The following is a 25560-nucleotide window of genomic DNA, read 5'->3' on the forward strand; positions in this document are numbered from 1 at the left end:
GGGCAGCCCACCCAACTCCACCCCAGAGAAAACTGCACCCACCCCATCATCCAATCATCTCCCAAACTACACAAGACAATAGACACCCAGGTTGAGTTCATTCTCTACCTCTCCTATATCTCTCCCCCACCTGCAGAGTGAGCTCCTGTAGAGAGACTACCTGCAAAGATATAACAACCTCCCCACCAGTTAGAGAGCCCCCAAGTTGGGCCGATGCACCAGAGGTCCCCTGCACTGGGGCTGAGCCCCCCTGCACCCACCCGCCCACAGCTCCGGTGACACAACAGCCAGGACCCAAGCCCCCAAGGCCCAGCCAGCACCCCAGACCGGGGGCAGAGCGCACCCAGACCCCCAAGCCTCCACGCCCATCCCGGACCCGCCCAGGGGCAGCCAGGCTACCAGGCCAGTAACCAACATCCGCCAGCACAGACCCTCCCCCATCTCCGCTGTACGCAGCCACAAGGAAAACACCATCCACCAGAGCCCCTAACCAGGTCATGGCCACATCCCCCGGGTTAGGCCCTCCAGGGAAAACGTCCCTAGGGACTCCCCAGACGCCCTAAGGCCGTCCTCAAAGGAGCTTGCAAAGAAAAGCGTCTGGACTTCTTTAAGTTGCTTGAAGACGTTTCACCTCTCATCCGAGAAGCTTCTTCAGTTCTAAGGTCAAATGGTGGAGACTCCCAGATATAAACCTAGTGGGAGTAACCCCCCACAGAGGGACAAAAGGACCCCCTGATGATCCTCTAATCGCCTGAGCCAAGGTGTGAAACTGGGTGTGGGTCCCAATCAGCCAGAGTTTCGGGTGTGTTCATTATGAAACCTGGCCCCACCTTATCATGTGAATTCCTGAGGTCAGATGGCCCAGGATGTGAGTGGGCGTTAAGGCGTCTGGGAAGGGATCTCAAAACTGGATTATAGATGGCAGAGAGTTGGTGTCGTAAACCCCCACCTCTGTTCAAAGATGGTCGCTCACAGTGGACATAGATGGCTTCTTTCACTCCTCTTTCAAACCATCTGTCCTCTCTGTCCAAAATGTGAACATTGGCATCCTCGAAAGAGTGTCCTTTATCCTTAAGATGCAGATGGACTGCTGAGTCTTGTGGCTCTTCTGTGTTGTGCTATGCGCTTGTGAAGTGGCTGTTTGGTCTCTCCAATGTAGAGGTCTGAGCATTCCTCGCTGCACTGTACAGCATACACCACATTGTTAAGTTTGTGTTTTGGCGTTTTGCCGTCCCCACCCCCATATCAACCACAATAGTGAAGGCAGGACCAAACCATGACCCCCCACCCCCACTAGGTGATGAAGCCGATCAAAGGAGCCCAAAGAGATTGATCAAATGTGATGGCAGAGGCTGTATCAAGACTAATGTGATCTATTAGATGGTTTTTATATTGTTAGAATTAAGATTATTTTTATTTTTCCAGTTAATGAGGACCATTTTCTTGGCAATGCATAGGGCCGTAAAAACAACTTTATTTCTGCAGTGACCTCATCCAAGTTGCCCAGCAAGCATACTAAAGGGGAGGCTGGAATGTTACGTTTCAGACACTTTGATAAGTTTTCACATATCTCACGCCAAAACTGCTGAACTGGTGGACAGAACCAAAGAGCGTGGATGTAATTGTCTGGTGTATTTGCTGTGCAGTGTGAGCAGTTGTTGGAAGGCGTATAGCCCATCTTGAACATCCTATGACCAGTATAGTGCACTCTATGTAATATTTTGTATTGTATTAATTGCAAACTGGGATTTCTGATCCATTGAAAGGTTTTTAAGCATATCTGAGACCAAAGGTTTTGGTCTAAGCTGATCGATAAATCTGCTTCCCATTTTGCAATAGGAAGGGATATTGATTCATCTATTTTAGAAAGTGTTCTGTATATTTTAGACAATAATTTGGGGGGTTTTAGACTAAAAAATTGTACCACACTTGGTGGTGTTTGTAATTCAGCTTCACTGGGATTAAATTTCTTTTTTACTATGGATTTAATTTGTTGATATTCCAAAAATCGTTTCTTGGTGATCCCATATTGTGTAACTACTCTGTCAAATGAAATAAAGTCTGTTCCTTCCAATATATGTTCCAAGTATTTAATTCATTTGCAACTCCAATCTGGAAAGTTGATCATATTATTGTTTTGTAATATGTCCGGATTGTTCCAGATAGGTGTACGTTTGCATGGGATTAATGAAGACCCTGTCATTTTTAGAAACTCTCACCATGCTGTCAGAGAAGAGCTGATGTTGCTGCTTTTAAAGCATTCATGTCGTTTGATGTTTGAGCTGATAAATGGTAGGTCTGAAATTTCTAGGTTATTACATAGTGCCTGTTCTACATCTATCCAAGGTTCATCTAAGAGGGTGTGTTTAAACCATGTAGCAGTGATGGTAAATTTGATTCTTTTTATTGAATCGAGTGTTAATGAGTCACTCACCAAAGTGAATCGGGTGTTTTGAGTCATTTGATTCACTGAGTCAGTTGACCAGAGAGTGCAAAAATTTTACATTTTCACTCAAACTTAATTTGTTTCCCTTTTCATGTAAATCCCACTGCTAAGATGAATGATTAAAAAAAAACCAAAACTATTTTATAGAGAAAAAAAAGAGCAAAAACATTTCTAAAATTAAGCAATTTCCTATCAAAATTGCTTAATAAACATTTATTTTGTTTATTTGTATTTTATTAGTATTTTCCTTAAGTGTGTCAAATATATATTTTCTCATCTAAATGTCCACTGCGCTGTGAGCCAGGGGGCGGCCTTAACATTGGTTGCCAACCAAGAAGAAGAAGAAGCTGTGAGCCAGCACAGGAGGGAGGGGGTGAGTGAGTGATTCGTTCGTTCGCTCTATGATTCAGCACAGGAGGGAGGGGGTGAGCGAGTCCTGAGTGATTCGCTTACGCTTACGATTCAGCACAGGAGGGAGGGGGTTAGTGAGTCCTGAGTGATTCGTTCGCTCTTTGATTTGCAGAGGAGGGAGGGGGTTAGTGAGTGAGTGAGTGATTCGTTCGCTCTATGATTCAGCACAGGAGGGAGGGGGTGAGCGAGTCCTGAGTGATTCGCTTATGCTTACGATTCAGCACAGGAAGGGAGGGGGTGAGTAGCTCAAATGTGTTGTTAGCATGTTAGCAGCACGATGCTACTCTGAACCGAGGAGCTATTTTCTTGATGTGAGCTTCTACTCAGGGTTTTTTCTTCCAGTTCAGAGCAGAAATGCTTTTGTTACGAAACTGGCTGTTGTTTTTCCCCCCCACAATTTTAATTATTAGCTAAATATATTTCTACTAATGGAATTAGTTTGCTAACAGCAACAGGGATGAGTCAGTGAGTCAGTTGGGCTTGTGAATCATGATTCACGAGTCAGTAAAGTGATTCTCGAGTATTGAACGATTCGTTCACGAATCGAACATCACTACCATGTAGAGATGAACTGAAGCCTGTTGGCTAAAAAATAGTGATTAAAGTTAGGCAGATCTAATCCTCCTTTATCCTTGGTCTTTTGTAGTGTTTTTAAGCTGATACATTGGGGTTTATCTTTCCAAAGGAATTTAGAAATATACGAGTCTAGAGATCTGAACCAATGTTGTGATGGCTTATTTGGGATCATTGAAAATAAATAGTTTATTTTTGGCAAGACTATCATTTTTATAGCGGCAACCCTTCCCATGAGTGATATGGATAAAGATTTCCATCTAACCAGATCGCCTTCTACTGTCTTTAAACGTGGGATATGGTTTAATTTAGTGAATTCTGAAAGCTTAGGAGAGACATTAATACCTAAATATTTTATATTTCCAGATTGCAGTAGGGAAGGAGAAGAATTATGGAAGGAGCAATTAATCGGAAGAACTGTAGATTTTGACCAGTTAATTGAATAATCTGAGACACTTGAGAAAGAATTTATCAATGCAAGTACCCCAGAGAGATTGGTTTGTGAATGTTGGAGAAAAAGTAACACATCATCCGCATAAAGGCTGATTTTATGTTCTACATTCTTACATTTTATGCCCTTAATTGTTGTAGCCTGTCTAATTGCTGCTGCTAGTGGCTCAATAAAAATTGCAAACAGTGAAGGGGAGAGTTGGCATCCCTGTCTGGTGCCCCTCAGGAGAGAGAAGCTGGAGGATGTTTGGTCATTTGTTCTGACACAAACTGTTGGGGATTTATATAATATTTTTAACCAGTTTATGAAAGAGGATCCAAAACCAAATTTGTGTAAAGTTGCAAATAGAAATTTCCAGTTAACTCTGTCAAATGCTTTTTCCGCATCTAAAGAAAATATTATGGTTTCAATGTTTTTACTGCATGAGTAGTCTATTAAATTAAGTAATCTATGTGTATTTGTTGATGAGTTCCTACCTTTTATGAAACCAGTTTGGTCAGGATGAATTAAAAGGGGGGTTATTTTCTCTAATCTTTTTGAGAGAGCTTTGCAGATTATTTTAAGGTCTACATTAATAAGGGATATTGGACAATAGCTTGAAGGAAATACAGGGTCTTTGCCTGGTTTTAGTAAGAGACTGATATTTGCAGAGTTCATATTTGGTGGTAGTCTACCATTTTCTTTGATTTCCTGCAACATCCTGTGAAAAACTGGTGCCAGAATCGTCCAGAATTCTTTGTAAAAATCTGTTGGAAAACCGTCTGGACCTGGAGCCTTATTATTGGGCATACTTATCAGAGCTTCCTGGAGTTCACCTGGCGTCAGTGGCGAATCCAGTGCCGTTGCTTGGGTGTCTAATAATTTTGGAAGAGTTATGTTGTCGAGAAATTGATCAATTTGATTTTTTTGGTGGGTTTATTTGTGGTGTATATAAAGTTTCATAGAAATCCCTAAAAAATTTGTTTATTTTTTTAAGATCATATATTGTATTCCCAGATAAATCTTTAACAGCACATATAGTTGTTTTTTCTTTATTGAGTTTTAACTGGTTAGCAAGAAATTGTCCGGATTTGTTACCGTGGTCATAATTTTGCAAACAAAGTCTTTGTACTAAGAATTTAGTCTTTTTATTAATAATTTCATTTAATTCTAGTTTTGTCTTGCATATTTCGTTTAATATTTCTTGATCTTGGTGTGACACAAAGGCTTTTTCTAAGAATTTGATGTTTTTTTCTAGTTCCTGAATATTTTTGTTTTCTTCTTTCTTCTTATGTGATGAGAAAGAGATTATTTTACCTCTCATCACGGCTTGCCCTGCTTCCCAGAGGACAGATGCTGATGTTCCAGGAATGTCATTAAAGCCTAAATATAGAGTCCATTCTTTTTTATTAAAGTATTTGATAAACTCTTCGTCTTTGAGCAGTGATGTATTAAATCTCCAGTTTTTACTTGGTGTAGTATTATTCTTCTGTATTAGTGTTAAAGATACAGGAGCATGATCGCTGACAGCTATAGGATGAATCTCAGTGTCTGAAATGTTACTCAGCAGTGAGCTGCTGACCAGAAAATAATCCAGACGAGAGTAGGAGTGATGAACATGTGAGAAGAAAGAATATTCCTTTCTGTTGGGGTGAAGGGATGAAAAGTCTGTTAAGAATGTGTCATATTTAAGACTTTGAATGTTAGATGATATGTAAAGTCTATCAATCCTTGTTTTGGTTAATGAGTCGAACCTAGTGTAATGTATGGTATGGGGATGCAAGACTCTGTACAGATCACTAAGTGCTGCTTCCTTACAAATTTGAACCAACAATTTACTTTCTCGAGATTCTCTAACCTCAACATTGGATATCCTGTCAGTTGCTTCAGTGGCTCCACATAAAAAATCTCCACATAAAAAATATTAAAACCAATCTCTAACAAATACTTCATTTTTTTCAGCAATTGCATCTTTTTCGTTCGATCGGGTGCGTTATATACATTAATAATATGCAACTTTTGCCCGTAATAACAGCAATCAACAAGGAGGAGTTGTCCCGGTATTATGTCTCTTCTTTTGATTATATTCACTGTATCCTTTTTGAAGAAAATACCCACTCCGTCAGAGCTGTCTTCCCCCATTGATATTATTGAATGGCCAGGGTTCCACACTTTATTTAATTCATTTATATCTGCATGTATTTTTAATCTCATCTCTTGAAGGCACAACATATCATAGTGTAGCCGTTTTAAGAAATCAGCCTTCGTTCCTCTGCTCTTTTCTGTTCTATCTTGCCATGTCCAGATGTTTGCCATCAAGGAATTGTTAGCCAAATGGCTGAGAAATTTGCATACCATGTTTACACTAGTTACTTTTAATCAGATCAGGGCTATAGAAAAGTTTGAAAGTCAGCAATTCATATACACCTTTCCTGTGTTTGTGATGTTTGGAGAGTCATGTAAATTTATGTCATCTGTGAAACAATTAGAAAAGTCACACCAATGACCACCTTAACTTAAAAAACACACTGAACTTTTCAGGCAAAACTGCCTGACTGTTTTATCAGGTGTTTTCTGCATTCCATCGCTGATCCCCTCGTAGGTGACACAGAGCCTCGCTCTGCAAGTCACTAAGTTGGGAGCTTGTCACACCCTTGTTGGAGGAGGGTGCTTTTTCACCCCTCACTCTCGCGTTCCAACGCAGCTGTAGGATGAAAGGGCAGAGCACGCCATACACCCTTGTCGTCTTCCTCAGCGTCTAACGTAGGGATCTTTCTTAACCTTTGTGGTTATTGCTGTGGCTCTGGAATTTTCTCGTTATGACTACTGTGACCCCAAACGACAGGACTCTTGACCTTAACCGCTGTCTGGGTTGTCAGCTTTACGTGGACTGGTCCCTGCTTCCTGCTGGTTCTCTGAAGATTTCTGATCAGCACCCAGTCTCAGTCTGGAGATTCTACCCTTCAGATGATTTCTTCCAGCAATACTCTGGCTACTGCAGCTGTATGTCCTTACTAGAAGGAAAAACTTCTAACCATTTTGAAAGCATCCAGCAGCAGCATTTTACTTTCTGTTCAGTGAACTTCACATGTGGGTTATCAAAAGCTTATCTGTACTAGTGATGTTCAATACTCGAAAATAACTTTACTGGCTCGTGAATCATGATTCACAAGCCCAACTGACTCACTGACTCATTCCTGTTGCTGTTAGCAAACTAATTTCAATAGTAGAAATATATCTAGCTTATAATTAAAATTGTGTGGGGAAACAAACAACAGCCAGTTTCTTAACAAAAACATTTCTGCTCTGAACTGGAAGAAAAAACCCTGAGTAGAAAGCTCACATCAAGACAATAGCTCCTCAGTTCACAGTAGAATCGCTCTGCTAACATGCTAACAGCACATTTGAGTTACTCACCCCCTCCCTTCCTGTGCTGAATCGTAGGGTAATCAATCACTCAGGACTCACTCACCCCTCCCTTCCTGTGCTGAATCACTCAGGACTCACTGTCACTACCCGATCCGTACCGGAAACCCAATCGATACCCCGCATGCGCGAAAGGTGTCTACTTCCGGTCGAAGCATTTTATGATAGTTACAGGTCAGAGTATCTGTTAAGATGTTAAGAATAACAAGTATCTACGATGGCCCTGAGAGGCCAAACGGACTGCAACTTCAGAAAACACTTGCAAAAAGAAAAATGCTGCAAAAAGATAAACGCTGCAAAAAGAAAAATGCTGCAAAAAGAAAAATGCTGCAAAAAGAAAAACGCTGCAAAAAGAAAAATGCTGCAAAAAGAAAAACGCTGCAAAAAGAAAAACGCTGCAAAAGCACACACAACACAACGGAAATAGGAAAAAAGACAACGGAAATGTATCTGGGGAGACAATAACCGGACGGACCAGTTGCACAAACCAAAACATGCTAACAAGTGCACTGGGACTGGGAGACACTTCAAAGAAGCTGAGCGGCCAAAGAGTAAACTTTCAAAAGTAAGTTCTGAATATTATGTCACTTATTTATGTGCAAATGTTTAATAATGAGGAACATTAAAACATTACTGTTGGCCACATGCCGGCAAAGTTATGTGACATTAGCGATGTTTGTACTTTCAGCATTTACTTTGTTTTAAAGCCTTTACTTTATACGCTGTTAGATAGTCGACCTTAATCTTACAGAGAATCTGATGATTTTGTGGATAATTAAAGTCAGTCATATATCCAAAAACACAACAAGCTGAAAGTCAGTGATGCTGTTTGGTTTGCAGTCCTGAATATCACGGCACAAGCAGGATTCACTGCACTGTTAATGTTAGCTATGTTATATTGTTGCCTCTGTTCGGTGGTGTCGAGCCAAACGGACTTTAACGTGTGTTTGAACGAGCTGACGGTTCACTCGTTAAGCTGAAAGAAAGATGCTTTAATCACAGGAGTCACACATGTGTCCACTGTACCATCTGGGAACTCTTCTTGTTTAGCACTCGTAATAACACAAACACTAAATCCTCCTTCTCTTGTGTTGTTTTGTAGCAGTGTATACACCTGAGACTGTCACCTGTCTGTCTGTCCTGCACTCTCTCTCTTTTTCTTTCTCTCTGATTGTGGAATAAAAGTATGAACATGTATTTATAAGTTACACTTGTGTCTGAATCCTGCAGCTTATCTCACATTTGATTTCCATGTGTGACAACTGCAAGTGTCCAGAGTGAGGACAGACTGAGGGACCCACTGCTGCACATCATCTGTGAGGCTTTGCACCCCTGATGATCCACCAGGACAAACTCAGCAGTGTGTGAGGAAGAGGAGGAGGAAGAGCCAGCAGTAGCTGACAGATGGAGAGAATAGACAGACTGTTCCCTGTTTGTGAAATACTGCTAGAAAAGTTTAAAATCACTAACTGTCTGTCCTGAATCAGTCTTATTAGGTAATGTTCAAATAATTGTATCAGTGTGGGAGAAAGTACTCAGGGCCTTCAGGTTACACACTATGAAAGGCAGCAACAAGTTTAATGTTCAGAAACCTAAAGTATGTATCAGCAGCAGAATGGAGCTAAAAATAAATGTTTGTTTCAGTTCTATGAAGCTTTGAGTATTTTGGATTAGTAGCACTGCTGTGTTTGTTGCATCATATTGCTGTAATTGTTTATTTGCTTTATATATTCTGAGGTAAGTTAATCTATAGTGTTACATCATATTTTATAAGGATGTTATGTGTTTGTATACTTTCTGCCCAGTTTGACCCATTTAGCAGAAGTCAGCCTGTTTAAGGCTCTGATATCTATTCTGTATGACTTAAAAGAAGTTATGACATGTTCTGATTTTCTCACCCAATAAAGAAATATTTAATATATCAGTCTACTCTTCATTTTATCAGAAACAGTTATCACAGCTCGTACATTTTCTTTTTACACATATATGTAAGCATTGAGCCAAATTTAGTAATGCCAGCATACTGAAGGAACAACATTTGTCTCTTATATATAATACATCTGTCAAAGATACTTGAGTGTCTTTGAGTGAAGATTTAAGGTGATAGGACATATAAATAGCTGCAACTTGAATCTTTACTGAAGCTCAGTGTTTGGCACAGAGTTCATGTTCACTGCTGTAATAACTAATCAGAATCAGAATACTTTATTGATCCCTGGGGGAAATTATTTTTTGTTACAGTGCTCTATTATAAACCAACATAAACCAACATTAAGACAAGACAGACAATACGCTAACTAAGAATAGTACAATATATACACATAAGTCACTCCTTAATAAATAGCTGGAAAAGAAACATGTGTAGTTGTAGCAGTAACCAGTATGTTAAGTGGATGCATTGTACAGGGAGATGGCCACAGGCAGGAAAGATTTCCTGTGTCGTTCAATGGTGCTTTTCGGTATTCTCAGTCTCTCACTGAACGTGCTCCTGTGACTGACCAGCATGTCATGGAGTGGGTGGGAGGTGTTATCCAACATTGTCTTTATCTTGGACAGCATCCGCCTCTCCGACACCACCTTGAGAGCTCCATCCCCACAACATTACTGGCCTTACGGATTTGTTTATTAAGTCTGTTGGCATCTGCTACCCTCAGCCTGCTCCCCCAGCATGCAACAGCATAGAGGATCGCACTGGCCACAACAGAAGATTCTGAGCATTTTCTGGCAGATGTTGAAAGACCTCAGTCGCCTCAAAAAAAAAAAAAAAAGACGACTCTGGCCCTTCCTGCAAAGTGTTGTGGTGTTTTTTTTTAGCCCAGTTCAGTTTATTGTCAATGTGTACTCCAAGGTATTTATAGTCCTCCACAATGTCAACACTGACCCCCTGGATTGAAACAGAGGTCAAGTGTTTCCTGGTCTTCCTGAAGTCCACGATCAGTTCCTTGGTCTTTGCCACGTTGAGCTGCAGATGATTCTGCTCACACCACGTGATAAAGGAGTCGACCACAGCCCGGTACTCTGTCTCATCATTCCTGCTGATGCATCCCAACACCGCAGAGTCATCAGAAAACTTCTGAAGATGGCAGGTCTCTGTGCAGTGGCTGAAGTCTGTGGTGTAGAGGGTGAAGAGGAAGGGGGAGAGGACAGTCCCCTGTGGTGCCCCTGTGTTGCTGATTACCTTGTCAGACACACACTGTGGGAGACGTACATATTGTGGTCTTCCTGTCAGGTAATCAACAATCCAGGACACCAGAGAAGCATCCACCTGCATCGCTGCTAACTTATCACCCAGGAGGGTCGGCCTGATGGTATTGAAAGCACTAGAAAAGTCAAAAAACATGACCCTCACAGTGCTCGCCGGCTGGTCCAGATGGGTGTAGACACGATTGAGCAGGTAGATGATGGCGTCCTCAGTTCCAAGACGAGGCTGATAAGCGAACTGAAGGGGATCCAGATGTGGTCTTACTATGGGTCGCAGCTGGTCCAGGATGAGCCTTTCCAGGGTCTTCATGATGTGGGAGGTCAGTGCCACGGGCCTGTAATCCTGGGGGCCACTGGGACGTGGTGTCTTTGGTACAGGGACGAGGCATGATGTCTTCCACATCACTGGGACCCTCTGCAGACTCAGAGTCAGACCCCGAATTGGGATACAGCCTATGTATGGCTGTATCCCAATTCAGGGACTGTTTCCCAATTCAGGGTCTGCAGCCTTAAAGTACGCAGCCTCCACGGTCCTCAAGGGCCGCGTACTCAAGGCTTCCGCTAAGGCCGGAAGTGTGAGGCTTGTAGCCTTGTGAGATGGGATGGTCTAGCCTCTGCCCAGGTTGCCTAGCAACCATGATACTAACAGCTGGAAACTTTTCATACAACTTTGTTTGACAGAAATGAAGGAGAACATATTTTGTACATTTGTTTCTACATGAGCTTTGTGTGATTTGATAAGTGTCTGAGGCTGAGACCACAGAACTGTAAAACATGATTTTTGGGCTTCATTTCTGTACTGAACAGTCATTTAAGATTAGTTAGTAAATAACAATTAGCTAATGTTGTTCATGAGACTAAAGTCATCTCACTTTGGTAATGTAAATATAATATGGCCAATATTATATTAATCATTATTAGTTATTACAGCAGTGAACATGAACTCTGTGCCAAACACTGAGCTTCAGTAAAGATTCAAGTTGCAGCTATTTATATGTCCTATCACCTTAAATCTTCACTCAAAGACACTCAAGTATCTTTGACAGTGTATATATAGATGTATTATATATAAGAGACAAATGTTGTTCCTTCAGTATGTTGGCATTACTAAATTTGGCTCAATGCTTACATATATGTGTAAAAAGAAAATGTACGAGCTGTGATAACTGTTTCTGATAAAATGAAGAGTAGACTGATATATTAAATATTTCTTTATTGGGTGACAAAATCAGACCATGTCATAACTTCTTTTAAGTCATACAGAATAGATATCAGAGCCTTAAACAGGCTGACTTCTGCTAAATGGGTCAAACTGGGCAGAAAGTATACAAACACATAACATCCTTATAAAATATGATGTAACACTATAGATCAACTTACCTCAGAATATCCATCCATCCATTCGCTTCCGCTTATCCTTTTCAGGGTCGCGGGGGGCGCTGGAGCCTATCCCAGCTGTCATAGGGCGAAAGGCGGGGTACACCCTGGACAGGTCGCCAGTCTGTCGCAGGGTAATACCTCAGAATATATAAAGCAAATAAACAATTACAGCAATATGATGCAACAAACACAGCAGTGCTACTAATCCAAAATACTCAAAGCTTCATAGAACTGAAACAAACATTTATTTTTAGCTCCATTCTGCTGCTGATACATACTTTAGGTTTCTGAACATTAAACTTGTTGCTGCCTTTCATAGTGTGTAACCTGAAGGCCCTGAGTACTTTCTCCCACACTGATACAATTATTTGAACATTACCTAATAAGACTGATTCAGGACAGACAGTTAGGGATTTTAAACTTTTCTAGCAGTCCTTCACAAACAGGGAACAGTCTGTCTATTCTCTCCATCTGTCAGCTGCTGCTGGCTCTTCCTCCTCCTCTTCCTCACACACTGCTGAGTTTGTCCTGGTAGATCATCAGGGGTGCAAAGCCTCACAGATGATGTGCAGCAGTGGGTCCCTCAGTCTGTCCTCACTCTGGACACTTGCAGTTGTCACACATGGAAATCAAATGTGTGATAAGCTGCAGGATTCAAACACAAGTGTAACTTATGAATACATGTTCATACTTTTATTCCACAATCAGAGAGAAAGAAAAAGAGAGAGAGTGCAGGACAGACAGACAGGTGACAGTCTCAGGTGTATACACTGCTACAAACAGGAGGATTTAGTGTTTGTGTTATTACGAGTGCTAAACAAGAAGAGTTCCCAGATGGTACAATGGACACATGTGTGACTCCTGTGATTAAAGCATCTTTCTTTCAGCTTAACGAGTGAACCGTCAGCTCGTTCAAACACACGTTAAAGTCCGTTTGGCTCGACACCACCGAACAGAGGCAACAATATAACATAGCTAACATTAACAGTGCAGTGAATCCTGCTTGTGCCGTGATATTCAGGACTGCAAACCAAACAGCATCACTGACTTTCAGCTTGTTGTGTTTTTGGATATATGACTGACTTTAATTATCCACAAAATCATCAGATTCTCTGTAAGATTAAGGTCGACTATCTAACAGCGTATAAAGTAAAGGCTTTAAAACAAAGTAAATGCTGAAAGTACAAACATCGCTAATGTCACATAACTTTGCCGGCATGTGGCCAACAGTAATGTTTTAATGTTCCTCATTATTAAACATTTGCACATAAATAAGTGACATAATATTCAGAACTTACTTTTGAAAGTTTACTCTTTGGCCGCTCCGCTTCTTTGAAGTGTCTCCCAGTCCCAGTGCACTTGTTAGCATGTTTTGGTTTGTGCAACTGGTCCGTCCGGTTACTGTCTCCCCAGAAACATTTCCGTTGTCTTTTTTCCTATTTCCGTTGTGTTGTTTTTCTTTTTGCAGCGTTTTTCTTTTTGCAGCGTTTTTCTTTTTGCAGCATTTTTCTTTTTGCAGCATTTTTCTTTTTGCAAGTGTTTTCTGAAGTTGCAGTCAGTTTGGCCTCTCAGGGCCACAGTAAGTATCCCTTAAAATGTTTCCGATAATGAAACATTTAATATAATGTAGACAAAAACAAAAAAATAAAAAGATAGTGACAGATCGGGACTCCCGATCCTTACTGCGCATTTGCAAAGTCGGACCGTACAAATCGGGTCTACCCGATCCGTACCGCGCATGTGCAGGGGTTTTCTTCTTCTTCTGTTCGTTTAATGGCAGTGCACGAGGATACCGCCACCTGCTGACTGAGTGAATGAACCCCATTGTAAACTGAATTAGCGTCATTACAAACGTGTGTTAAATTTGATTTAGTGATAATCGAGTGCGTTTATGCTTGTCTGTGAGGAGAGGATTGTTGGAATAGTGATGATGATGTGCGCTATCACTGTCAATTGTCAGTAAAGACTTCATCTGGCTGATGAATCTACACGTGAGATATTACAAAGTCTGCATTATTAACTCTGTAATTAGGCGCCATTCTTCTTATTTTACGGCGCTGTTGCTCAATCAGGGGACACTCTCTGTTGAGGAGAAAAGCATGAATTTCTTTGTATACAGATTATCCATTGTTTAAATGTCCCGGGCAGTCGAAAAGGAGGCAGAGCTGTTGAGAAATGCTAGGAGCTAACTGGGCGCTAACCGTATCATTCAAATTTTTATTTATTTTTTTATTAGTAATATAAACATACAAACAAAATGCACCATATATTACAGATTCAGAGAATAGACATTTCTTACATATTAGCAACTTTCATACATAGTGAAAATAAAATATAAAGATGGGCTCACATAATTTAACAAATTATTAACTCACTAAATCAAAATCTTCCATAAAGGAAACAAAAAAAGCAGCCTTTTTCTTTTTAACTAAAGTCAAAGATTTAACCGTATCATTCAAATATATTGAATGTCGCAATGTTGGCAAAGAGAGGAAGTGACGTAAGATTTGCGCATGCGGGGTGCCGATCGGGTTTCCGGTACGGATCGGGTAGTGACAACGCTCACTCACCGCCTCCCTCCTGGCTCACAGCTTCTTCTTCTTCTTCTTGGTTGGCAACCAGAGTTAAGGAGCATTACCGCCCCCTGGCAAACAGCTCAGTGGACATTTAGATGAGAAAATATATATTTGACACATTTGAGGAAAATACTAATAAAAAAAAAATTAAAAAAAATGTTCCCTTTAGAAATCTTTAATTTTTTTTTTTTTGCTCTTTTTTGAGAGCAAAAATAGTTGTTTTTCTTTTTCAGTCACTCATCTTAGCAGTATTTACATGAAAACAAATTAAGTTAGGGTTAGGGGTACATTTTTTGCACTCTCTGTTCAACTGACTCAGTGACTCAAATGACTCAAAAACCCGATTCACTTTGGTGAGTGACGCATTCAAACCCGATTCAGTAAAAAGAATAGAATTTACCATCACTAATCTGTACCACCTGTAGAGTTTTAATACCTGTACATGAATTGTTAGTCACACAAATCATAGAAAAAAATAATTGAAAATCATAGAAATATCACGAAATAGTTTTAAACCTGTGCTAGGAAATGAAATTAGCATGGTTTTCATGTTAATTCTGCTTAACTACTGGTTTTACCACCGCATCTGCTCTGTAATTGCCTAGAAAACAGAATCTTGAGTTAATATAAACTTCACATTTACGAACAACTGTAGGTCAGAGGAGTAATAAGGCATCCAGCACTGCAGCCACAAGTTTGTCATGTGCAATGGATTTTCCTGAATCATTAAAAAAAGTCATTGCCCAAATCATGGATCATCCCGTGTGTATTTAGAATTAGGTATAGTGACTGGTCATAAGTAATGTCACTCACTTGTTTCAATGTTATGAGCTCAGCAACTTGAGATAAATACTGATATAATAATTAGCCCAACGCTAAGATGTTCTGTGATTACTTCACATCCTGCTTTATTTTTACTGTCTGTGTGATGCCAAATCCTCCACAAAGACCTTCAGGAAAAAAACAACATTAGCCAGTTATGCATCCTGTAGATCAGATCTGGACAAATAGATTCTAGAAATAGCTGCAACAAAATCATGTGGTTAGCCATCAGCTCCTGTGAAATAAGTTATTCTGGGTTTAACACAGTACATTCTTCAACTGTGACATTTGGCATTTTCCAACAATACATTATGGCATCATAAACAACAAAGCTAGTAAATACATAGATTTCTCTACAAGAATCAGTTACACTGAAAGTGGCAGTTAAGGGTTGAGTTTGCACGGCCCACAAGCTTATGTGAACCTAGATAGTCTTCCCATCTCTGGTCGCTGCCCGCTCCTGTGAAAACAAAACCAAACAACGCACAAACATCCACCCTTTTCTAACTGTTTTTTGTGAATTGTTTAACAGCATTTACTAATCCTAAACTTGGTGCAGTCTTTAATCTCAGTTTCAAGTCAGTCAAAGCTTTATTTACATTATCAGTCTGTCACAGTCCAGTCAGTCCCTTCACATTTGTCATTGCTGAGAGTGGAGCCTCTCGCGCACATATTTGAGTATCCACTAATAGCAATACGATGTCATATCAAAAAAAGAAAAAACAATTCTTTATGATTTTGGAATGGATTGAATCGCTACAACCTTTTTACACAGAGGGACTTACTGTCGCGTGAGATCACGTGTCCCAGACGAGTGAATTTCTCCAAAGCCCATTGTAATCTGAAGAATCACACTTTGCAAATGTTTCCAGTAAGGATGTTTCATAGCGCTTTCGTATCAATCTTGCAGGCCTGCTGAAAAGAGAGCTGATTGTTAAATCATCAGCACACAAAATATCATGCCCTGGAGGGGTGACACCTGACAGGTTTTATTTAAGTGCACTGTTACAAAAAAAACCCCTAAAACATTAGGTCTAGTTTTAGGACATGTCCAAGCATAAGGCTGTCATTCTCTTAGAAAGAGAAAACAGACCCAAACTGACTTATAGGATCAGCCTAACACTAAAACAAAACAAAAACGTCAGCCAGATAAATCACAGAAAAAAAGTGTTTTTCTGGTGGAACAGTATGGTGTGAGGATTAGAACTTCAGGTGCCATGAGATGCAGTAGTGCATTCACTGTTTCTGGCTTTATTTGTTGTTTATGCTTACTTGGTCTGAACTCAGACTTAAGACTCACTACCCCGTTCATTTCCCCCGCATCATATCCACTGGTTGCCCACAAGTGCTCTGAGATGTCACACAGTTCTGGAGAGTCTGGGGTCAACTGGCATAGTTCCACCAGATAAATTTTTGTTAGCAGCTGCACAGTTCACACAACACTAATGTTTACTGTCAGATGCTTCCTAAACACCTCATTGCAATGTTTCATCCCTGGAATGTGAGTTTCTTCCTCAGGTCTGTACTGTTGCACTAATCATAAACCCAATCATTTTATTTAGCATTTAAAATAAAAATATGTGAGATGATGTCATGTATTTCACTTGACAAAGCAAGTTTGTTCCCATATAATCAGGTGTGTGTGTATGTCTATGTGCAAGCTTCACATACATCAGAAACCGGAAACTCAGTCTGTTAGTCTCCACTCATTTGCAACATTCTGCTCACTTGTGTTATAATTAAATGATCGTTCCCTGATCTAATAACAATCAACTAATTTACATATCAATTCATAACCCACTAAGTTTACAGGACAAGATGATAACAGCTGGTTTGCAATCTTTAATCAGTCCCACATCGTATTTAGACTTGGCCCACAGGCCGTCAGGCACCTCTGATCAACAGTGGGATCAAACAGTTCAAATGAGCAAACAGTGAACAGTATAACAATAGACAGCATAACTGTTTTATAAGCAATCATTTTTTAGGGTGAACAACACTTTTGGGTCCTCCCTGACTTGCCAATCACAAGCTCTTTTACAATTGTGCACAAATCTGCCCAGGTCTTCCCACCTGTAGTCAGCAGACCTAGCAAGGAAGATGTGTGGGGTGGATGCATCCATTATAAATAACCTTTTGTTCTTTAGTGAGGGAAATCGCAAGTGCAGCAAATGTAAAGCTCTAAAATAAGCATTTCATTGTTAGTTTATCATGTTCAACTCTTTACCACTCCTCCCCATGTCTCTCATCAGGGCTCTGCGAAGCACAGTGAAAAGTGCAGTGCAGGCCATCAGCGGCCAAAAATGGCATCTGGAGGCATGCAGTCACGTGCTGTTTGTAAAAAAAAACAAACAAAAAAAAAAACTTTCAGTGAGCAGCCCTGCCCCCAGCTTCCATTCATACACGAAGGCAGGGGTCACAGGCCTGTATTTCACCATTGCATGGTCACATTCTGACTGTGTGATTGTAATGCCATCATGGCAGGAGATCAAATTTATGTTTAATTTACACATTAAGTAAATTTACTGGACATGAGTCTGACAAAACTTTTAACTTTTGGCCCTGTCCGTCAATTCAGGACAGGGGAATGGTGAAATTATCTCTTTGAACATGGCCTGTTGCAGAGACAGTGTGGGTGTACCTTCTAATGTTGGCTGGAATTTCAGGGTGAGAGTGTAACACAGAGTGGCTCCGTAGTCTACAAGAAATTCCACCTTCTCACCACACACAGACATTGTATACATAGGCAGAGATTTATAGGCTTTGTTTGTTAAATGCACATATTTGCCCTTTGGATGGCATGAAATGTGTTCTAAGTGTGGCTTCTTGCAGCAGTCTCTGTGTTTGTGTATGTGTGTGTGTGGAGCACTTTTTTTCCGTAGCACTTGTTAGCGAAGCTTTCTTCATTGCGTCAGCATGTGTGTGCGTCCGTGTTTGTGTGTGGCTCTTGTATCACTCCTCACTGTATCAGTGTGTGTATATATGTAGGTTTGTGTTTTTGCGTCACTTCCCTGTTCTGGCGTCTTGGGAAAACCACGACCTGAAGCGTCCCCTGGGGTCCTGCCCTGCTCCTCTTAGTCTGCTTGCAGCCACCACTGCTGCTGGTTCTGGTTCTGGTTCTCCCTCTCTCCTCCTTTTTCACATTTTTTTCTTCCACTTTTTTTCCCTTCCAAAACTGCTTTCTCTTCTCTCCACCCATACTTTCAAACACCTCTCTTTCATCATTCATTCAATCCACATCAACTGACTTTCTTTTCAACATTTCTTTTTCTTTCTCACGACATATTTCATGCTTTCTTTCTACATTTTTTACCATTGAGTCAAAGACTGAGTTCTCACTTTGGTCACCTGGTTGAGCGTGCGTGACAGTCCACGCCCCAGCCCTTAATTCGGCCGTGCTGACTGTCATCCCATGTTATTCGGTAAGCGTCCTTAGCAAAGCCTTTTGCCTTCTACAGACCAAACATGCTAAAATACTGCCGCCTAACGCCAGTCCCCCGGCGCCTAGGGTTTTTTTCTGCAGACTCTAAGCTACTCGGCCGACCTCCCATGAGCCACTGCCCCAGGGGCCATTAGATCCTGTGTGTAGCTGAGACCTCAGGAAATTGCTCTGTACTTAAGCCCAGAACTTCTCCGTGAAATATCACGGAGGTGCGCCATGACTCACCCACCCTTTGGCCTGACCAAACGGAGAACCCAAGTGACTTATACATCCATATATGACATAGGTTGGACACAGCTCACCAGTGCAGATTCTCCCCTAGTTCTTTTGGATGATCTCGGTGTTTCGCTGAGGACTCGCCTCACAACTCCCCCTTTTTGAAGCTTTAGTGGGACCGAGGATTGACTTTTTGCCTTGGGGTGATCAGCCGTCTTTGGAGTTCCCACACTCGGAGCATCCTGTTTGTGATGCCAAACTTGTCATGGAATTTTGTAAATAAAGTCTGCAACACGGAAAGAGCTGTGGTCAAGCTATTTATTACTGCGCAGGAGAGCCAACACACACATCAAACATCACAGTTCACAGTCGTGCCAGCTCTACCCTTGGGGTGTCTCAGCTCCTCTTTTATACCCCTTCCCCACACACAACTTTCTGTATCTTTTAGTTACAACAGGCTTCTGTCCCATGGGCAGTGGCTGGGCAGAGCATCTTCCACTATCTTTTCCCAGGAAGCTGCTGGCATCTGTCATCTTGGGAGTTTCGTCCTTCTACACCCTAACAGTTAGCAGATAACATAGTGAAACATCATTAGGCCTAGCTAAGCAGTTCTTTATGAGGTCATACTGACACACACTTGCTTCATCTTAAGCAGGCAAAGGTTATACAAAAATCATACACTAATTTACTGTGTACTGTGAGGATTTAGATTTATCCTCACATAAATCTAAATGTGAGGATAAACTAGAATTTTCCATAACAGGGAGTATATATGAAACTCTTCTTTTGTTTTCTCTGTGGTTTCAGATCTTTTACCAATGATGTCTACAGGTTAAGGCAAATCTGATGGTTAGAAACTGCCAAAAGTAATGGCTGAATGATAATAGCCTTTTAGCTTTTAGATTAGATATTCTGTGTATCCAGATGTACTGGAGGCAGGAGATAGAGCTGATACTTCTGATGAAGATTTAACCCAAAGAGGAGGCTAAAACTGAAAAAGTATTGTGTGATTGTGCGATTGATGTACATATACTTTCAAATGTTGGCATCTGCCTTCCACTGAAACCAAAATTGAGTACTTTGGCATCAACTCAAACCACTGTGTTTGGAGGAAGAGAAATGCTGAGTATGACCCAAATAACACCAGTCCCACAGTCAAGTAAGAAGTGGAAACATTATGCTTTGGGGCAGTTTGTCTAAGGGTAGAGGATGACTTCACTACATTGACAGGGAAAAGGACCGGACCATGTTTCTTTTTACTATAGAAAGTAAAATGTTGGATGAGAACCTCCTTCCCTCAACCAAATCACTAAAGATGGGCCGTGTATGGCAGCGGTCCCCAACCTTTCTTGCACCACGGACCGGTTTAATGTCAGATAATATTTTCATGGACTGGCCTTTAAGGTAAAATGATACGACCAAGACAAAAACTGTGGTATTTTGTAAATATAGTAATAAACACAAATTCACTGTGTAGTTGTGTCCTCCTCTCTGCCCCTTAATGCTCTCTGGTCGCTATGGTAATGTGTAAATATTTCTTTCAAAATAAGACACACAACTACAACACGGGAAAAGTTAACAATAAAAACCCTGAAAACCATAAATTTGACACCCAAGCATCAACTCTCGTAGCCACCAACCAGACCACTCACGGACCTGTACCGGTCTGTGGCCCGAGGGTTGGGGACCGCTGGTGTATGGGACTTGTGGCTATAGAGTGGCTATAGAAGAAGGTTGTGAAGTAAATAGCCTGCATTTGTATAGCGCTTTTCTAGTCCCTAAGGACCCCAAAGTGCTTTACACTACATTCAGTCATTTATCCATTCACACACTGGCAAGCTACATTGTAGCCACAGCTGCCCTGGGGCGCACTGACAGAGGCAAGGCTGCCAGACACCGGCGCCAGCGGGCCCTCTGACCACCACTAGTAGGCAAACATGGGGTTAGTATCTTGCCCAAGGATATTTGGCATGCAGCCAGGAGGCAACCTGGGATCGAACCACCGATCTTCTGATTAGTGGCTGACCTGCTCTGCCACCTGAGCTACAGCCACCCTGGCCTTATCAGTCTCCTGACCTCATTACTATAGCAAGCTGAAACTTGAAGCTGCCAACCAGGCAACCAAGAAACCTAAAAGACCAAAATCCCACCTGAGAGATATGAAAACCTGATAATAAGAAATTATGCCAAGAAAGTTAGTATTCTTGACCAAGTACTAAAACAAGTATTTGATCTTGTGGAGCAAAACCTAATTTCACTCAATGACATGCAAATCTGTTTATAATAACTTTTGAGGGGGTTTTAACTCTTATTTTTTCTGGGTTGTTTTTTTGGTTGAATTCTGTCTCTATGCAATTAGAGACTATTCATTGTTTTGGAAATGAATAAACTTACAAAGTAGCTCGAATAATTATTCCTCCGACTGTATCTAAACTTTCCTTGGTCTGACAAACCTAACCAACATAATAAGACATCTTGAACAATTTTTGAGAGAAATACACCCCTTTGACAGGAGCAAACCTCTGACAGAAAAAGGGTTAGAAAGGGCTTTTGCATAAGATTCCCTCTTATAGTTAACCATTAGACAAACTAGCTAATGTAGTCAAAGGTTGTTTTGACAAATCAAATGTCATCTTTGCAGATCCTCCAACCCTTTTTGCAGCCCTGTGTTAGAACAACATCAAGGGGCAATGGAAGGACCGGAGGGCAACTATCACATTCCTTCATCCAGTCTGTGCCTGAGTCAGACTCCTGTCTGCATCACTGTAGCAAGCAGGTATTGGTCTTCACACACATGGTATATTGTTAGTTCCATAGGTAGTTGGTCAGACATAATTTTTGTAGTTTTGCCTCTATTCACCACCACAGTGAATGAAACATTCATAAAGATAAAATTGATTGAATGCAGATTTTCAGCTGTAACTCAAGACTTTTAATAAAAATGTTTAGCAATTTTTGCCTTTAGAACAGTAGTCATTCTTCATGACATAGATTCAGCAGTGTATTGGAATCATTCCTCTGGGTTTTTGGCAAACCCAGAGGAATTGGCGAAACACCAGAAGGACAAAACATCAGCTACTGCTAGACAGAGCAGTTGCCCAAGACTTGTCTTCACCTTTGACCTTGCTTCTCCAGCTCCTCTCTCTGTCCTTAGTATTTCTCCAGCTTCTCACGTTCTTCTTCACATTGTTCTTCCTGATGTAGCTATCACTTTATATAGCTACATCTATTATTATGGCCTTCTTCCTCTGCTTGTCCACCACTACTATGTCCAGTTGGTTTGCCTTCAACAGTTTTCTGTCTGTATGTCATTAGAGTTTAGTTGGGGTGCTGTGATTCAGTTACATTTTGTTGCTCATGCAGGTCCTTGGAAAATAGCCCTCCAGAGCTGTCCTTTGAGGAGGAGAAGCCCTGGTGCCTTGAGCCTGGTGAGTCTTTCAAGTGTTAATTAATTTACATTTTTGGCTCATATATTGTTGTTATAAGCAGGCCAGGCTACATCGTTTTTTCATGTTTTGATTAAGGGACCCGTTGAGGCAGAAATTACCTTCTGTATAGTTAAAATAAAAGAGTACAAGAAAACTTTCTGGAGAAATCGTGGTGGGATTGTTGCTACTGGCAGACTACAGTGGGGCAAAAAAGTATTTAGTCAGCCACTGATTGTGCAAGTTCCCCCACTTAAAATGATGACAGAGGTCAGTAATTTGCACCAGAGGTACACTTCAACTGTGAGAGACAGAATGTGAAAAAAAAATCCATGAATCCACATGGTAGGATTTGTAAAGAATTTATTCGTAAATCAGGGTGGAAAATAAGTATTTGGTCAATAACAAAAATACAACTCAATACTTTGTAACATAACCTTTGTTGGCAATAACAGAGGTCAAACGTTTACTATAGGTCTTTACCAGGTTTGCACACACAGTAGCTGGTATTTTGGCCCATTCCTCCATGCAGATCTTCTCGAGAGCAGTGATGTTTTGGGGCTGTCGCCGAGCAACACGGACTTTCAACTCCCGCCACAGATTTTCTATGGGGTTGAGGTCTGGAGACTGGCTAGGCCACTCCAGGACTTTCAAATGCTTCTTACGGAGCCACTCCTTTGTTGCCCGGGCGGTGTGTTTTGGATCATTGTCATGTTGGAAGACCCAGCCTCGTTTCATCTTCAAAGTTCTCACTGATGGAAGGAGGTTTTGGCTCAAAATCTCACGAGACATGGCCCCATTCATTCTGTCCTTAACACGGATCAGTCGTCCTGTCCCCTTGGCAGAAAAACAGCCCCATAGCATGATGTTTCCACCCCCATGCTTCACAGTAGGTATGGTGTTCTTGGGATGCAACTCAGTATTCTTCCTCCTCCAAACACGACGAGTTGAGTTTATACCAAAAAGTTCTACTTTGGTTTCATCTGACCACATGACATTCTCCCAATCCTCTGCTGTATCATCCATGTGCTCTCTGGCAAACTTCAGACGGGCCTGGACATGCACTGGCTTCAGCAGCGGAACACGTCTGGCACTGCGGGATTTGATTCCCTGCCGTTGTAGTGTGTTACTGATGGTGACCTTTGTTACTTTGGTCCCAGCTCTCTGCAGGTCATTCACCAGGTCCCATCGTGTGGTTCTGGGATCTTTGCTCACCGTTCTCATGATCATTTTGACCCCACGGGATGAGATCTTGCGTGGAGCCCCAGATCGAGGGAGATTATCAGTGGTCTTGTATGTCTTCCATTTTCTGATGATTGCTCCCACAGTTGATTTTTTCACACCAAGCTGCTTGCCTATTGTAGATTCACTCTTCCCAGTCTGGTGCAGGTCTACAATACTTTTCCTGGTGTCCTTCGAAAGCTCTTTGGTCTTGGCCATGGCGGAGTTTGGAGTCTGACTGTTTGAGGCTGTGGACAGGTGTCTTTTATACAGATGATGAGTTCAAACAGGTGCCATTCATACAGGTAACGAGTGGGGGACAGAAAAGCTTCTTACAGAAGACGTTACAGGTCTGTGAGAGCCAGAGATTTTCCTTGTTTGAGGTGACCAAATACTTATTTTCCACCCTAATTTACGAATAAATTCTTTACAAATCCTACCATGTGAATTCATGGAATTTTTTTTCACATTCTGTCTCTCACAGTTGAAGTGTACCTCTGGTGCAAATTACTGACCTCTGTCATCATTTTAGGTGGGGGAACTTGCATAATCGGTGGCTGACTAAATACTTTTTTGCCCCACTGTAGGTCTGGGGCTATTGGTGGCACTAAAAACCTTGTTGCTACAGTTTGCTGCTGTAAAGTGAAAACAGGCTTACCTACTAAAGAGGCAGACATTTTAAAAATGGCATATGTGCACCTTACCCATACTGTATATTCATAATGGGAAACTGAGAAACAAAGCAGCCCCAGACCATCACACTATGACCCCTATATTTTACTGTTGGTTGATGTTCCTTTTCTGAAATGCTGCATTACTTTTACGCCGGGACACACACCTTTGGCGGGGGGGGGGGGGGCATGTTATTCTGCTGATGACAGCAGCACTAATGATCTAAGAAAACCATATATCACTTGACATGTTTTCTTGACTTTTTTTTTTTAACAAATACTACCATCAGATTAAATTTGAAAACGATAACTGTGGACACTAAAATGCTAACAAAAAGATAGACAGACAAACAAATAAACCAAACTGATTACATACTCCCTCCCTTTGGTGCAACAATGACCCTTTTTTTTACAATGTAAGATGGAATTTAACATAGACTGAGTGGCACACTGCTTAAACCTTGTATAGAGTACATGCATAGTTTAATGGGGAACTACAAGTACTGGAATTACCACTCATTTTTGTTTGTATCTTTCTTTGTCTCTGTCTATGTACACTACATTATCAACTGTGCCTGTTTTTGTTCTCTGCATTACCATTTTACCAGCTCTAAACCAAGCTTAGTGATGTGTGACTCACCATTCATTTCACTGGTGACTAATTTAGTTTTAAAATTTAGGGAAATGTTCTAGTGCACAGGCCCAATTATGTAACACAAGCACCTGTGGAAATTTCTAACATGTCAGGGCCTAGCATTCTTGACTCCAAAGAAAGGTAAGTAAGTAAGTAAGTAAAATTTTATTTATATAGCACATTTCTAGATAAAAGATCACAAAGTGCTTCACAAGGTATAAAACAAAAACAGTCAAAAGTTAACAAAATGCAATTTTAAAACGATGTGTTTTTAGCTGTTTTTTAAAAGTAATCACTGAGTCTGCGGATCTTAAGTTCTGAGGAAGAGAATTCCACAGTCTGGCAGCCACAGTAGCAAAAGCTCTATCACCCTTGGTTTTCAGTCTTGTATACTGAATAACAAGTAGGCCCTGATCACAAGACCTCAGGGACCTACTAGGGGCATAGGGCTGTAAAAGTTCAATGATGTACGCTGGTGCTTGTTCTTGAAGAGCCTTAAATGTCAGAACCAGAATCTTAAAATGGACTCTGAATTCAACAGGGAGCCAGTGCAGCTGTATAAGCAATGGTGTTACATGAGAGTATTTCGATGTTTTTGTCAGAAGCCTTGCTGCAGCATTTTGGACAATCTGCAGACGCGCCAGGGAGTTTTTGTTTAGACATGTAAACAGTGAATTACAGTAGTC

At 41.1% G+C, this 25560-nt stretch overlaps 1 protein-coding gene across 5 annotated transcripts in view; it reads left to right on the forward strand.

The window, feature by feature from the left end:
* Window positions 1-25560, forward strand: part of cblb (Cbl proto-oncogene B, E3 ubiquitin protein ligase) — a 158382-nt gene that overhangs the window by 99871 nt on the left and 32951 nt on the right. For 4 of the 5 annotated variants that reach the window (XM_026181707.2, XM_080307438.1, XM_026181708.2 and 1 more), the window contains 2 exons: window positions 21565-21699; window positions 22287-22351. In XM_026181707.2, the coding sequence (XP_026037492.2) occupies window positions 21565-21699; window positions 22287-22351 (200 nt within the window). Of the gene's footprint in view, window positions 1-136; window positions 7711-21564; window positions 21700-22286; window positions 22352-25560 lie in introns of those variants that run through there. The other variant, XM_026181710.2, reaches the window with a different exon arrangement.

The sequence above is a fragment of the Astatotilapia calliptera genome, chromosome 10, assembly GCF_964374335.1.
Source record: "Astatotilapia calliptera chromosome 10, fAstCal68.1, whole genome shotgun sequence".
Classification (NCBI taxonomy): domain Eukaryota; kingdom Metazoa; phylum Chordata; class Actinopteri; order Cichliformes; family Cichlidae; genus Astatotilapia; species Astatotilapia calliptera.